Source organism: Psammomys obesus, unplaced genomic scaffold (assembly GCF_907164565.1).
Source record: "Psammomys obesus unplaced genomic scaffold, mPsaObe1.curated_primary_1811, whole genome shotgun sequence".
NCBI lineage: Eukaryota > Metazoa > Chordata > Mammalia > Rodentia > Muridae > Psammomys > Psammomys obesus.
The window spans coordinates 4,294,726-4,309,608 of record NW_026585742.1 but is presented as its reverse complement, the minus strand read 5'-3'; the positions used below and the strand labels follow the sequence as shown (position 1 = coordinate 4,309,608).

At 53.4% G+C, this 14,883-nt stretch overlaps 1 protein-coding gene and 1 non-coding gene across 2 annotated transcripts; both read left to right on the top strand.

Annotated features, from left to right (window-relative positions):
• The first annotated feature begins 1,348 nt into the window (after positions 1-1,348).
• Positions 1,349-4,993, top strand: Fezf2 (FEZ family zinc finger 2). The gene is made up of 5 exons (XM_055599157.1): positions 1,349-1,503; positions 1,858-2,746; positions 3,042-3,176; positions 3,331-3,463; positions 4,316-4,993. Exons 2-5 carry the CDS (start codon positions 1,913-1,915, stop codon positions 4,576-4,578), a joined length of 1,365 nt encoding a protein of 454 aa, XP_055455132.1. The 5' UTR covers positions 1,349-1,503; positions 1,858-1,912; the 3' UTR covers positions 4,579-4,993.
• A 7,877-nt stretch (positions 4,994-12,870) lies between these two features.
• On the top strand, positions 12,871-13,007 carry LOC129670632 (small nucleolar RNA SNORA17). Its single transcript, XR_008719240.1, has one exon. It is a non-coding gene; the product is annotated as a small nucleolar RNA SNORA17 (small nucleolar RNA).
• The last annotated feature ends 1,876 nt before the right edge of the window (positions 13,008-14,883 follow it).

Sequence of the window (14,883 nt, the reverse complement as noted above, 5' to 3'; positions counted from 1 at the left end):
GTGCCGGAGCGTCTTGGAGCAGTTTGTTGTGGCACGCAGGTGGGACGGTCTGCAAACACGAATTCAGCCCCTCCAAACCCAGCGCGCCGCGCTCTGCTTTTGTGCGCCAGGCACAAAAACGCTGAATTCCTCCGAACTTACTTGGGGCCTGTCTAGAAAAGAGCCTTTTCTTTCCTCTGCTTGTACCTCTGGCCACACTAAGTCTTTGCCCGCCTCCCTTCAGGCCCCCTCCCTCTCTTCCCTGATAATCCTTCTCTTTATTTTAGAAAAACACAAAACCCGGTTCCACGCGGTGCTTTAGTGGCTAAAAGTGAAAGAGCTGCCTTGGCAGAATTCAGCTCTATGAATCACTTCGGAAAATTGGTTCGACTGAATGGCCTTAGGAGGAAAAACGTTTTAATAGGATCCAGGGGAGGTTCTGCTGTTTCAATCTGCTCCTTAAACAGGTGGAGATTGGACCTTCTCAATTATACAAACAGTAAGTACCCGACAGCGGGGGGCTGCCCTCCGAATCCTCCCCGCACGCAGTCCTAAACCAGGCGCCGAGCCCGGCTTTGCCTCTCCAGCCCGATCGTAATTCAGCCATTCGGATCGATTAGCTTCGCAAACAGCCCTCGGGCTCTCGGGGCAGGAATCCCCCGGCCCGAGGCAAGGAGCCGGCCGGCCGGAGAGCCGCAGGCGCACCCACCCTCCCCCGGGTCCCCGGGACCCCGGCGCGCCGCCCTGCCCTTCCGGACTCCTCCAGGTTGTCCTTAGGCGGCGGGGAGCTCTCTCCCGACCTCCGACGCCAGCCAAGGCGAGCTCGTCGCTTTTGCATAAATTAATATTTCCCCATTAACAAGTCCCCCCCCCTCCAAACGCGACGCCCGCGTCCATGCGCCACATCCTAATGAGGTAATTATCATTTGCGCGTGTTCGGGGCTGGCGCCGGCTCCGTAGGTAAATGGCAGTTTATTAGCACGGCGCCCAGCTCGGCTGCGCGGGGCTAAGGGCTACTTCGGTGATTAGACGGACACCCCGGGGCCCCTGGAGCTAGCGCGCCCGGGACACTCCGCCTTCCCCGCGTACCCTAAACCCGCGGGCCCCCCAAAGTTGTGAATCACGCCAGGAACTCTGCCTAGGTTTGGGTTTGGGCTCTCCCCCCCCCCACCTCCTTCCACCGGCAAAAACCATCACGATTCTTCCCCCTCCCCCCTCCCTCCCTTCCCTCCTTCCCGACTCGCAAACCGCTCGCACTTTTCCCGAAGGGAGCGCGGGCGCCAGTTGCCTCCTTTAAAGTTTGAGGGGCGGTGGCGGCGGCCGGCGGGCGCGGGGGAACGCGGGGTCCTCAACGGGAGTCGCGCCGCCGCCCATGTCATTCCACTTCAAGTGACTTCATGTGATGTCAGCTGAATGTAAAAGACAGTGATCTCACGCGGAGGGGAAGATGTTTGCCATCAAAATGTGACAGAAGAGACGCGCTGCATGGCTCCGAACGCATCTCCTTGGCGGTGGGGGAAAGAGGTAAAAGCGAGGCGTCTCTCCGGGCCCTCTAACTTTGCTGCTCCGGAGCCGGGCTCCCGGCACGCGCGGCGGAGGCCTGGGTCCCGGGAAGGGTTGGGGAGTGTTACATTTGAGACTCCTTTCTTCTACCCCCTCTCCTTCCCTTTGTACAGCCTCCCCCTTCTCTCCCCTTGCACAGTCCCAGGGCAGGAGCTGGTGGGTTCCTGTGCGCGCCGGGTTAATGGGCGGTAATTTGGTACCCTTGGGTGCACTTTGTTCTGCCTCTGTTCATTTGAATGCAAATGGGTGACCCGGGCCGACTAGGTGCTTATTAAATTGCGGTTCTCCCCCCCCCTTGCCTTTTCCGGAATGCAGACTTAGAGGAGAGAGAGGCTGTGCCCTGGCCCAGCCTGGCTCAGCTTGGCGCGCCATGGCCAGCTCAGCTTCCCTGGAGACCATGGTGCCCCCGGCCTGCCCGCGCGCTGGAGCGTCACCGGCCACTTCCAAAACCCTGGCCTTCTCCATCGAGCGCATCATGGCGAAGACGTCCGAGCCCCGAGCGCCTTTCGAGCCCCGGCCCGCCGCGCTGGAGGCGGACAGCGGCCAGAGCAAGAAGCTACTCAACCTCTGCTCGCCGCTGCCCTGCATGATCCCCCTCCAGCCCCTGGGCTACGAGGTGCCGTCCAAGACACTGCTCAGCTACTCGGAGTTCTGGAAAAGCAGCCTCCGGGCGGGCGGAGGAGGAGGAGGCGGCGGCGGGGGGGCCCCAGTGTGCGGCGCCAGCGGCTTGTGCAAAACCAACTGTGGCGTGTGCTGCAAGGCCGAGCTGGGCCTGGCGCCCTCGGCGCTGCCGGCCGGCCGGGTCATCAAGCCGCAGGTCATCAACCAGGCGGTGGGGCTGCCGGCCGGCGGCTCGCTCTACTACTTCAACTACCTGGACTCCAGCGCCTACCCACCGTCGGAGCTCCTCGGAGGCCACCTCTTCCCATCCGGCCTCCTCAACGCCCAGGCCCCCACCTCCCTGGCCGCTCACCCCAAGCTTTTCCTGCTGGACAACGCCAAACTGGCCAGCCTGACTGCGGACAAGTTCCCCCACCCGGCTCCCTACCCCCACAAGGAGCGCTTGCCCGCGCCGCTGGAGCAGGTGCTGAAGGAGAACTCGGCTCTGACTGCTGACCGAGGGGGAGTCAAGAGCCACAGCAAACTGCCGGGGGGCTCTGCCGACAGCAAACCCAAAAACTTCACCTGCGAGGTGTGCGGCAAGGTGAGGACCAAGGTTCTGGGGGAGGGAGCTGGCGGCCACCGGCTCGCCTGGGCGGCCTTGGGCGCCTCTTTCTCTAGCCGAGGAGCTCCCCAAGAGCTGCATACTCCGTCGGATGCCCAGCCGGGCCTCAGTTTCCTGTTCTGTAAAATGGGATTGCTGTCGTCACCCGCTTGACAAAAGGACGCGGGCTTCGAACGGGCTGGAGGGTCGGAGGGGAGGGAAACCGTGGCCTCTGGGGCCGACCCGAGGCCCTTGGCAGGCTCAGCCCAAGTCCCGCTCTCTCGTCCTTCCCTAGGTGTTCAATGCTCACTATAACCTCACCCGCCACATGCCCGTCCACACGGGAGCTAGACCGTTTGTGTGCAAAGTCTGTGGCAAAGGCTTCCGCCAGGCCAGCACTCTCTGCAGGCACAAAATTATCCACACCCAGGTACGTGGCCCCGAGGTCAGGCCCGGCCGGCGTGCGCCGCCGCCCTGGCGTGAGCGACGGTGCCGGAGCCTCCTTACCCTTGGTGGGGGGCTGCCGCCACCCCTCGATTGCCGCCTAGCACCCGGCCTGACCGTGCGCACACCCCTCTCCGCAGGAAAAGCCCCACAAGTGTAACCAGTGCGGCAAAGCCTTCAACCGCAGCTCCACGCTCAACACGCACATCCGCATCCACGCGGGCTACAAGCCCTTCGTCTGCGAATTCTGCGGCAAGGGCTTCCACCAAAAAGGTAAGGCGCCGGGCCGGCCGCGCCCTCCCCTTACCTCCGGGGTCCCGAGGGTCGCGGGGGGCCGGCGGGCCGGCCAGGGAGGTGGGCACCGCAGAGGCGACACAAAAGCCGCGGGCTAGGGCGCTGCGGGGCTTGCAATCGGGGTTGTGCAGGGGTCGGCGGAGACGCTTCCCCGCCAGGGGTGGGAGACCTCAGCGGGGGAAGGCTCGGCCCGCCAGGGGACTGCGTTCTGGAGCCGGGGAGTGAGAAAAGGGCAAAAGGAACCGGAGTGGAAAACAGAGCGAAGGTTGCCTCCCAGAACGAGCTTCCCTTTGTACGCGGCTCTTCCCTTTCATTAAAAAAAAAAAAAAAATAGAGATGGGGGGTGGCCAGGTCGCCGGCGCCCCCAGATCCCAGGACTCCACCCAATTTTCAAGGTACTTTTGTACCATGGGACAGCAGCCCGGGGCGGGGGAGCGGCCGAGAACCGAGCCGCAGGGCCTGGGTCTGGGCCGCCTTCTCGGAGCCGCTCACCGGCTGGAAGAACCCGCCGCCTCCTCGGGCTGCAGCGGAGTTTCCCAGCCTCGGCGCCCGGCAGGAGGGTCGCCTCGCGGGCCTGTGTGTCCCGCGGGGCAGCGGCTCCGGCTGGCGACCGGGCAAGAGCCGGCCCGGCGCGCTCGCCCAGGCCCCAGGCCTTGACGCAGACGAAGTTTGACAACTTCTTAGTTTGGGGAGGTCGCGCCGGCCTAGTCAAGCATCGCGTTTTGAGCCACTGCTGGGGCCGAGGGGCGGCGGGGTAGGCGCCGGGGGGGGATCCAGTCCACTAAAGACCCCTACTTTTTTTTTCCCGCTTTTGTTTTCGCTCTCCCGTAGGGAACTACAAGAACCACAAGCTCACCCACAGCGGCGAGAAGCAGTACAAATGCACCATCTGCAACAAGGCCTTCCACCAGGTCTACAACCTGACCTTCCACATGCACACCCACAACGACAAGAAGCCTTTCACCTGCGCCACGTGCGGCAAGGGCTTTTGCAGAAACTTTGACTTAAAGAAACATGTGCGCAAACTTCACGACAGCGTGGGCCCCCCCGCCACGCCCTCTGCGAAGGACCTAGCCAGGACAGTTCAGAGTTGAGAGCTACTGCCTTGTCTTTCCTTCCTGCCCTGTGCCAACCCAAGCAGATCTCACGTATAAACTTATTTCTAAAATTAAAAGGAAACAAACAAACAAAACAAAACAAAACAAAAAAACTATAGCAGAGAGGCTAAAAATCTATTTATCGAAACCAGCATATTTTTGGGGAAAGTTAAACGTGTCCTCGAGGACCGGCACCAAACGCGTGGCTCACGCCTTTGTACATTCAGGAACCGTATTTAAATCCAGTGCGCTGAAACCTATTTAATTCCAGGCCTCGGCTTCTCCTCGGGCAGCCGGCTTCTACTCCCAGCCTGTCACCGTGAGCGCCCAGAAGAGCGTCATGACCCCAGCCATCTTCACACAACCTTGTAATCTCGCCTGTACAAGCGAACACGGAATATTACACATATATGACTCAATAAACAGAACGTTAGTGCGCGTTTTCTTTTCCCCCCGTCCCCTCGTCACGAAGTGAAATCAACAAATCCAAGGAGCGAGGTGGAACTAGGCATGTATAGCTTTCCTTTTCCCAAATGCGACTTCCTTGGGACACCGGGACCAAGCTACTCCTGGTAGCTTAAGGCACTGGTAGATTAAGGCACCCAGGAGTAAGGGCCAAAAGACCTTCATTCAGTTCCATCAATAGCCCAGGGTTTTATTTGGTGACTGAGCAGATACTTGGGGTTCTTATTTGGGTGAGAAAAGGAACATTTAAGGGTTAAAAGTTGCTGGGCGCTGTGGAGCAGCCCGAAGGCAGGAAGAAGGCAGGGGTTTAGGGAGCGCAGCCCGGGGCCTGGCCTCTCTCGAGGGCGGCAGCTCCAGGCTGTCCGGCCTAGGCCGAGCGCGCGGCGCCCCTCGCCTGAGCTCCAGGCCGGGCGAGCTCGGCCGCCGGCGGCACCCTGCCGCGGGAGGGCGCGCCCGGCTGAGCTGGCCGGAGCGTCGTCCTTGGTCCTGATTGCCACGCAGCTAGCCCACTTCCTCAATAGCTATCTCTGCCGCCGTGCACGCTGATGAAATGATCTCACGCTTGCTTTCTAAGTAATGACCCAAATTAAGAGAGAAAACAGAGACCCTTCAAACAGCATTACATTAATCATCTAATCATTCCCAGGAGGGGGCCGGCTGCCGCCGCCCCGTTTGATCCGAATCTAGATAATCAAGAGCTCGGATTACTGGCGCGTCGCGCCCGGCCTCCTCCCTCCACCCCCACCCCTTCCACACTCTTAATATCGGCGCGGTGATTCTGCCCACGTCTTCTGGAACATTGTTCTCCTACAGCAGAGGAAACGCGGCGCGGGGCCCGGGAGTGCTCTTTCACGCAGCCTCCGAGTTGGGGGGGGGGGGGGCGGCGAGGACTGCTGAGCGCTGACCCCACCCGGATTTCCACCGCTAGCCGCTATTTGGAGGAAAGGATGGTTACTGCAAAGGGCAATCCCAGGTAACTTTGACAGAGTGAAGCTTAGGCCAACGCTTTGTATACAGTAGGCACTCATTACTGAGAGCACCTTTGACTTCCTCCAGAAGAGGGGGGAAAATCCTCCGATTTCCAGGGCTCTCTTTCCCAGCCAGGCACTCAACACCTTGGCAGCAGCTTTAGCAACAATTTGCAAGCTGGTGTGTGAGTGTGTGTGTGTGTGTGTGTGTGTGTGTGTGTGTTTCTGTGTGTCTGTGATTATTCCCACTCTATGGAGAAAGAAATAGGGGCAGAGACCATTTAAAAATTGACATGCAAGGGGCTCCAGGGCTAGGAAGGGCAGGGATCCAAAGTCAGGGCTTCTAAGAGACCATCGCTTCCTTCGGCTTTCATTGATGGAAAGCAATCCCAGGATTGTGGCCTGGAGAAGCTCCTGGCTAGGGTTGAAAATCTATCCTGGTCACAGCCAACCCTTCTGTCCTGGGCCCCCTCCCAATCTGAAGACCCATTGCGCTGAGAAGAATTGTCGATTTTGTTTGCACAGAGGACAGCGACAGCTTCCTCAGGCTGTCGCAGGGGTATTTTTAGTACCTCCGATTCAGAAATAGGAACGCGTACATTAGAATTCCATTTCCTGAAAGGAGAGCGTCCTCGTTTTTTGTATTCCTCCCCTTCCTCCTCCCCCCCAAGTCTGGGAAGACGCAGCCAGGGGAGGGGGACGAGGAAGCTAGAGGGAATTTAAATGCTATCTTGTACTGGCTGCAGTTCCCTGGGGAGAGATCCGGAGCCACAGGAGCAGGCAGATTTAACTACCAACTCTCTGTGCATGCTATAAAGCCCAGGAAACCCCGGAGGGGAGGAGGACGTGGCCGCAGAGAATATGAACTTCGCACTGGAGGTTGCTTGAGTTTGAGGAGTCAGCTCCCGCGCTTCTCCAAGTGTTTTATTAACTTTGCTTGGCATTTTTAGCCCCAACTCGGCTCTAGACCAGCTGATCGCTGTCATTTCCATCAAAATTCTTCTTCTTCTTCTTCTTCTTCTTCTTCTTCTTCTTCTTCTTCTTCTTCTTCTTCTTCTTCTTCCTCCTCCTCCTCCTCCTCCTCCTCCTCCTCTTCTTCTTTTCTTCTTTTATTCCTCCTCCTCCTTTTCCTCCGTTTCCTCCTCTTTCCCCTGAGAGGTCCCTTTTAGGTACGTTGCTTGGGGATCCTATCCTGTTACGCACATCTTCTTAAATCACCTCAAGAAGATATTTATACAAAAGCTGATGCTGGGCCGTGGAGTGTGAGGGGAAACTGGCTTGCAGGTGGAGACCACCCTCAAGCGGCCTTTTCTTAAGAAAATGTTAAATGAAAGAGGGAGCATGCCATCCAGTAGGCTAGCTTTTAACCCTCAGACAACAGAACCTTGAGAAAGTCTTCTGTTGTAACTTTTCCTGTAACTTTTTACAAAAGGACTTCCTGTCTTGTCAAGTGCAGAAACGTGTTTTCAGGTCGGTGGTTTTGAAGTGCTAAGGGGATTGTTTACTAGCAAACTCCGAAGTAAATAAAATACAGCCGAGGTGGGGCTGCTTGTTCCCTCCTGCTCATCCCTCCCTGGTGCCAGGAAGAGGTACTCTAAGGGTGAATCTGTGTAGTTTCCCCTCACATTCCGACCCCCCTGAGGTTGTTTCTCTTAACTTGATTGTTAGCCTTCACACCAGCCCCTGTCCATCCTGAGTACCTGGGAAGGCGTTATTTCACATCTGATGGTAATTGGAGAGAAACAGTTCTTCTAAATCTAGGTAGCTTAGCTTAGTCTTCCTCGGGTTGGAAGCCATTCCCGGGTTGAAGAGGTCTGTTATTTTGGGTGTGGGATTCGGGGAGGGGAAGAGAGGAAGGAACCTGGAAAGAGAGGAAGGAACCTTCTGTCTGAGCTACCTTTCTATACCCAGCACTTGTTGTGTGCCCAACACCAAACTCCCTCCTTCACCATCTTCGTCTGCTTCCCTCTTAGCTTCATGCATAGGAATTGGTGGGTGAAAGGCTCTGTTTTATCTCATTTTTTTCGTCCATAATATGAAATTGTTTGCATGACTTGAGGTTCCCAATATTAATAAATGACTTAAACAAGGTAGTCATCCGCTGAATATTACTATTCTAACCTTGATTATATTGAAGAGGCCACCCTGGAAAATATTTTAAAAAATCAAATTGCGGGGGAAGGGAATCCTGTCATAGACACAAAAAAGACTCCAATTATCTTTTCCCCTACAAGATGTTTGTTCTGTCCATGACTGCTCACACTTCAGCAATCTTGCCAGCAAGACTCAAAAAAAAAAAAAAAAAGCCTTCTTCCAAAGCCACAGCCTTGTACATAACAGATTGTACAGTCCTATTGCCTTAGGCGGGTTAGAGGTTCCTCTCTACAAAGAACGACACGGAGGAGTGCCAGCATCCAGATACATTTTGGGGGGTACTCTGCATGCTCTTGCCTTGGCTGCAGAAATGGGTTTACGTGGGGCCCCACTTTGCTATTTGGCGCACAAGAAGGTAGAGGGCTGCCGAGAGTTAAAGCAGTAACACGTCAGGTATGCAGGTGGTAAATGGGCTTGGGGGGGGCGGGGTGCACGGGAGAAAGGAGGGGGACTGCCAAAGAGGGTACAGGAGTCTTGAGAAAATGCTGGGAAATAAACAACCTCAAGGCAGCTGCGTTGCCCTTTTCCCTGCACTTCCCTCTCAAACGTCTGAGCAACCAGTTTGCTCCCAGAAACATGTTAATTGCCAACGGAGCTCATTAAGGCGTGCACATGCAAAACACAGCAAGAAAGATTAAGTGGACAAAAGCGCAATAATGAACTGTCAACAATCGGGCCCATCTACAGAACCCGGATCACTCAAGAACGAGGCATTTAGAGGCAACAAAGGATTGTCTGGGACAGGAAGAAAAGACGACCTAGACTTTTGTTTAGTCAACACAATTGATTACAAATGAGAGATTAACAGGATAGCTTCAGATTTTTTTTTAAAGAGGCAGAAAAGAAAAGTCCAATTAAGTCCACCGAATGTTAACTACATTGCGTTCCATGCCTAGCCCCAAAGAAATTCTCATTAAACCATCCCTGGCGATCCCTTTTGGAAAGTAATTTGTCTCCCTGATGGAGCAGAGAAAGAGAATCGTGTAAAAGAAAGCGTTAGTTCTTGGCACAATGAGCTTAGGAGACACACTAGAAAGAGCCAAAGGGGGAGTTAATGAGCATCTGACAAACTGCTTGGATTCAGGCCTAGAGAACAGCGATGAAAAGATGAAATTGGCCAACAACTATTCTTTATATCAAACATAAAAAGGCCAATCTGAAATGGGGCTGCTCAAAACTGGATGAAAGTACGTAACTCAAGAAAAGGGAGCCGTGGCCAGGCCCCGTGGTGGACAGTGGAGAGGCAGTGTGAAGAACTCAACAGGCCAAGAGTTAGGAAAGTAGATGAAAAGCAGGCTCTCCGGAGAGGACAACCTTCCCACCCCAGACCCCCGCAGGTGCTGAGCTGAAACTCTCGCTGCCCATCCCCCGCCCTCTGCGGAGTTCTTCTAGGAGCAAAAATGCATCAGGCCAGCATTTGAGAGGAACCTCCCAAAGTTCTTTTAATTTGATAATTAGCTCCTGACATTTACCCCCTCTCTTTAAGACCCCACTTGGCCTCTGGGGTACCATATGTTACCAACACATATTAAAATGATCTACTAGCCTTTCTCCTAGTAGCCAGGCAAAATTCTCACCCCTATTGACAGGCTTCCCAATTCCGCATGGGGGAAGAGGTGACAAGAAAGGCAAGACTGGTCACACCTGGCTTTGTGGAATAGGTCACAGAGTATTTAAAAGTTACATCTCGTCCTTGTCCATCAGGGTTAAGAACCCGTCTTATTTTAATGTTTCCTTATTGGAACAAGTAGGTCAAGGTTATATGTCTGTATGAGACAGGATACAGTTCACTAACTGTAAACATCCAGGTACTTCCAAGAGCAGTATTGTTTAAAGGATTTTTAACACAGTATCAGCACAGCCAGGATAGAATCTACAGGTGAGAAGAGTTTTCAGAGTGGCTCAGCAGCCAAGCACCCCAGAACAAAGCCTGTGCTTCCCATTTCTGATTAGGATGGATGCCACCCCAGATCCTGGAGTACAGCGTTTCGCTCTCCAGTCTAGGGTTGTTACTTTTCCTCAGATCCTTGGTAACAGCTATCACATTTCTGAGGGCTTGGCTTGCACCTCAGGCTTTGCTCATGCTCCACAGAGAGACATACATTGCTGTCTAGAAGTAAGGAAGGAAAAAGAAATATAGCAATTCAAAATAAAAACAGTCATCTAAGATTAAAGACGACTCTTGGTTCTCAAAGCACAGAGGTGTTACAGAACCTAGAGAGGTATGTGAGGAGAGGAAGAAGAAAGGGGCTTCCTGTCAGAAGCATAGACCAGCTTTCTGATAAACAGTGGGGGTTTCCCCCCTTTTCTCTGAGCTATACATATGACCAGTCTTTAATCCTTTTCATCAGGGGTCTTCTCTGGAGCTTTTTGTATTCATAGAGTTTTATTCTTTCCTGTGGCTCCTAAAGGGTGAATTTCCTAGGGTGATGTCCTACCATTTCTAAGGAGAAAGCCTTTTATAGAGTTAGGAGCCTTGAAACTGATGGGGAGGTAGCTGAGTTCAAATCCTGCCTCACCTGCACAATGTGATGGTGACTTTCACCTGTTTCTCTATCTGCAAATGGGCTTGTTGAGGGTGGCCAGCCTTGATGGCCCCATCTTGGTCCCTGTGGGAACAGAGAACTCTGTCTGACCTTTCCACATGCACCATGTACCTGTGAGTGTATACACACACACACACACACACACACACACACACACACACACACACAAAACAATTACTGCAATAAATGGAGATATTAAAAAATACCTGTCTCCCAGGCCTGTTGTAAGGATGGATGACTAAACATGTAACTGGGTCTTCAGAACAGCTCCTGGCAGGTGCTCACCTGTCGTTCCAAGGCCCTACAAAAGACTCCAGTGGTAAAACTTTCCCTTTTATAAGAAAACACCTGAGTCACTGTGCTGACTTCTCACATAGGAGCTTCTTTAGTCTCTTGTTTATTTGCCAACTAAGCTATTTCTGAAGATCAAATGCAAGGCCTTGGTCATGCTAAGCACGTGTCCTACCACAGAAGGCACCCCATGCTTTTCAACCACCACTTTAGTTCATGTAACCAGAACACAATGGAGATGACATTACTCTCATATGATGCCATGGTTTTAGCACAAGTATGCATAAAAGTTTTCGCCAAAGGTTTTTGCTAAACTCGCCTCCATGGTATTTACTGAGATACTTAGTACACCAATCTTGCTAGTGGCCCAGACATCTGCAATTTGTTCTGGTGCAGGCATTTTCCCAGACTCCACTTCGAAAAACAGTGACTTAGCATCTGTGTTCTCTCTCCCACCTCACCCCGATGCTGCCTATGACGGATGAGAGCATCACTGGCGATTTCTAAATGAATACCTTTGATCTTTCATTCAGTAAATATGGTTTGACTGCTTCTTAGGCATCAAGTTTTCTACTGCCTTACAGATTTACAAAGAAGAGGGTTCAGCCTCCGCCCTGGAGGAGCTTACAGTTTAGTAGAGGAGAAAACACATGCAATGAAAATCTCCACCCAATACGTGGTTATGAAGACAAAATTGGGCATTGAATCCAGTCTGGGTTGGTGTGTGTAGTGGGCATCTGTTATTTCTGCTGCTGATCGTCATTCTCCCGTCTGGTAAAAACATCCAACATCTCCTTTGGAGAAGTCACCCCTCCCCCCACTCTCAGTCCATATGGTTAAGGTGGGAGCTATTCCATCCAGCCTCAGGTCTCATGTGACCCAGGCTTGGCCAATCAGAGCACAGCAGCTCACAGGCACTAGCTCAGGAGTGAGCAGCTGGCCTAAAAGGAGCCAATGAGAGTCCTATCCAGGACTTTTGCCATGGCAGAGACTTTGTACTTGGGTTGACCGTGGTCTGCAGCTCTGGGGTTTGCTACGTTGTTAGGGAAGATCTTCCTGGACTGAGAGTACTGGAAAGGGACAGCCAGCTAGTCAGGAGCTGATGCTTCACCTCTCACCTCCTCAGACCCTCGTGTGACTGCAGTGGGGGTACTGTAGACTTCTCAAGTGCTTAACGTCAATAGTGACTGTAAGCCCTAAGAGCCCCAAGTGAGGGCTACATAGAAAATAGAGAAGACCAAGATGCCTCTCTGGGAAGAGTAGTTCCTGAGACGTCAAAGAGAAACAGGCATTAGCTCTGGAGGTGTGGAGAAAAACAACAACGACTTAGGCAGCCAGAGTGAAAGCACCGAGCCCAGAAGGCCCCATGATATGCTGTGTGTACAGAGCCTGATATCACTGATAAGAGTGAAGCCTAGTTTTTCTGAGCAGCTATGGAACTGTTAGCTAGAGGCTTGCCTGCCTAAAATATGGGTTCCTATTGGTGAAAGGAGTATGGCAAGATACACTGAACCAGGCTGCATAAGGACTCATCAGACATGGGACCCACCAGTGACTGCAAATATCACCGAGGAGTCTCCAGAGAGTGTGACTGGTTTGTGCATTTAAGATTCCATGACTGTCTGAAGCTGTGGCCTTCTGGAGTTTGAGATGTCTTAAGGTCAGTAGACATACCCCATCAGCGGAGGCCTGGCTGCACAGGCTACCTATTTCCAGGATCAGGGGTGGCCCTGAGTTGCATTGCCCTGGATTGTGGGCTTCCACAGACCAACTGATTTCAATTCCCATCGGCTGCTCTTGATACCAGGGTGAATTTTCTCCACATTTCAAAGACCTGGTTGCCTTGTCTTTACAACGTTTGATATACAGAATATATGATGGAAGTGTTGCAGGTGGGCTGCTCTGTCACACCTGTATCGTAGGTAGGTGGCGGAGAGAGAAGAGGCTGTGTCTACACTCATTGTTCCTCTAAGAACATCTGAACGATCACCAGCCTAACATTCCCCCAAAATAACAAGCCTGAGACAACCACCAGACTGGCCCAGAAAGCTAGCCTGACATTACAACCAATCTGGTGCTCCACAGAGTTGGGAGGTGGGGAGCAGATCATGCCAAAGATGACCACTGCTTAGTGCCATAATACACAAGCAGGGCATAGCGCTCCTGAAACCACTCCTGAGATGACCCCAGACACTCAGAGAGCCTGGGCGCCAATGAGAGTAAGTAGTGAAAAGATGGAAAAAAAAAGAGCAACAGAAGGACGTGGGCACAATGAAGGGAGGCAGAACTGGAGGCTCGAGGGTAGTGAGGAACAGCCTGATGTGAGTAGCCACACGGGACCATGGTGAAGTCCTGGCCTGTGCTGTCATGAGGGGCAACATCTGGGTCCATGGCCCTGTAGTAGCAGGGGTCTGTACCACTAAAGGCCGGGGTGACTTCCCTGGTCTGGGCGTTGATGTGTGAGGGCTGTGGAGAACTGGCCACCCTCACCTCGGCATCGTGGGAGAGCTAAACCTGGAGGCATGAGAGAAAGAGAGCTGATCCCACTCCTAGCCAGGTGCAGTCAGGACAGTGGGCCCCACACGTTGCCTGAGCTGCAGGAGAGCCACCCTGAGGATATGAATGTGGGAGAGCTGGCCCTACCACTCACCTCCCGTGAGGTTGAATGGGTAAAGGAGAGATACCCAACTCCAACTTTGCCCCTCATCACCTGCGCCAAGAGGAAGACCTGGTCCTTGGAGTCATGGGAGAGTGGGCCCTGAACCTCACGTAGGCAGCACAGTAGAGCTGACCCTAGTGGCAGGGCATGAGCAAGGGAGAACTGGACCTGCCACTTGTCTGCCATGTGATGACATGGGCAAGGGAGAGATACTCCCCTCACCCTTTGCCACCTACAGCAGGCAGGAAAGCTGGCAGGTCATGAGAGCAGGAGAGCTGGCCCTGTCCTTCACCTGCTGCAGCACTTGGGAGAGCAGGCCCTGCTCTGCACCTTCCCTGGGCAGCACAGTAGACCTGGCCCTGGATGTGGGGGTGCAGGTGTGCAGCCCTCCCTTCCCCAAGGATGTGAGTACAGGAGACCTGGCCCTGCCTTTTGTCTGTTGTGCAGCGGCATGATAAAGGAGAGATGGCCTCTTTCCCTCCCTCATACTCAGCATCTACAGCAGGGAGGAGAGCTAGCCATGAGAGTTGGAGAACTGGCCCTGTCCCTCAAAAACCGCAACACCTGGGAGAGCAGGTCCTGAACCTCACCTGACAGAAGGGTAGAGCTGACCTTAGATGCAGGGGTTGCAGATGAGCCAGCCCCAAGGACATGAGAGCAGGAGAGCTGGAGGACTGACCAGCTCAGATACATTTCAGACATTTCAGACCCAGATCCAGGGCTTTGAATTGGCCCCACTCCAACATCTACCCCATTGATGAACTGCTGAAGTTCATGGAGGGGCCGGCCCTACAGATTCAAAAACTACAGGATCCACAAGATACAGGGCAACAAGAGGACATCTGAGAGGAGCCCAGTGAGGTTCCAGTATTGATAGAGCAGTGGAAACCAGAGGCCTTATACCAGACCAATGAGTTATTGCAACGAACATTTGCAAGCAAAGAAGTGTGGACAAAAGGGTATACTGTGGGACACACTGTGACACACTACAGCTTCCACAACAGGAAGCTGTTTCTGTTGCGGGAGGGGTTGCAAAGATGGGGGATGGGTATGAGGCTGGGGGGGGAAGATGAGTGGCTTGGGGTACATATGTGAACTTCAATAAAACCAATAAAAAGTTAAAAATATTCAGAATATGATTGAAATGACATAATACATGGAAAATGCCTGGCATGTGGCTGGTGAATAAATGGTAGCTCTTACTCTCACTACTAATTAG

Coding starts and splice junctions, on each gene's coding strand:
- Fezf2 (XM_055599157.1), top strand. CDS start 1,913: ATGGCCAGCTCAGCTTCCCTGGAGACCATGGTGCCCCCGGCCTGCCCG. Junction 3,177..3,330: donor ACAAAATTATCCACACCCAG/GTACGTGGCCCC, acceptor CCCTCTCCGCAG/GAAAAGCCCCACAAGTGTAA. Junction 3,464..4,315: donor CAAGGGCTTCCACCAAAAAG/GTAAGGCGCCGG, acceptor GCTCTCCCGTAG/GGAACTACAAGAACCACAAG.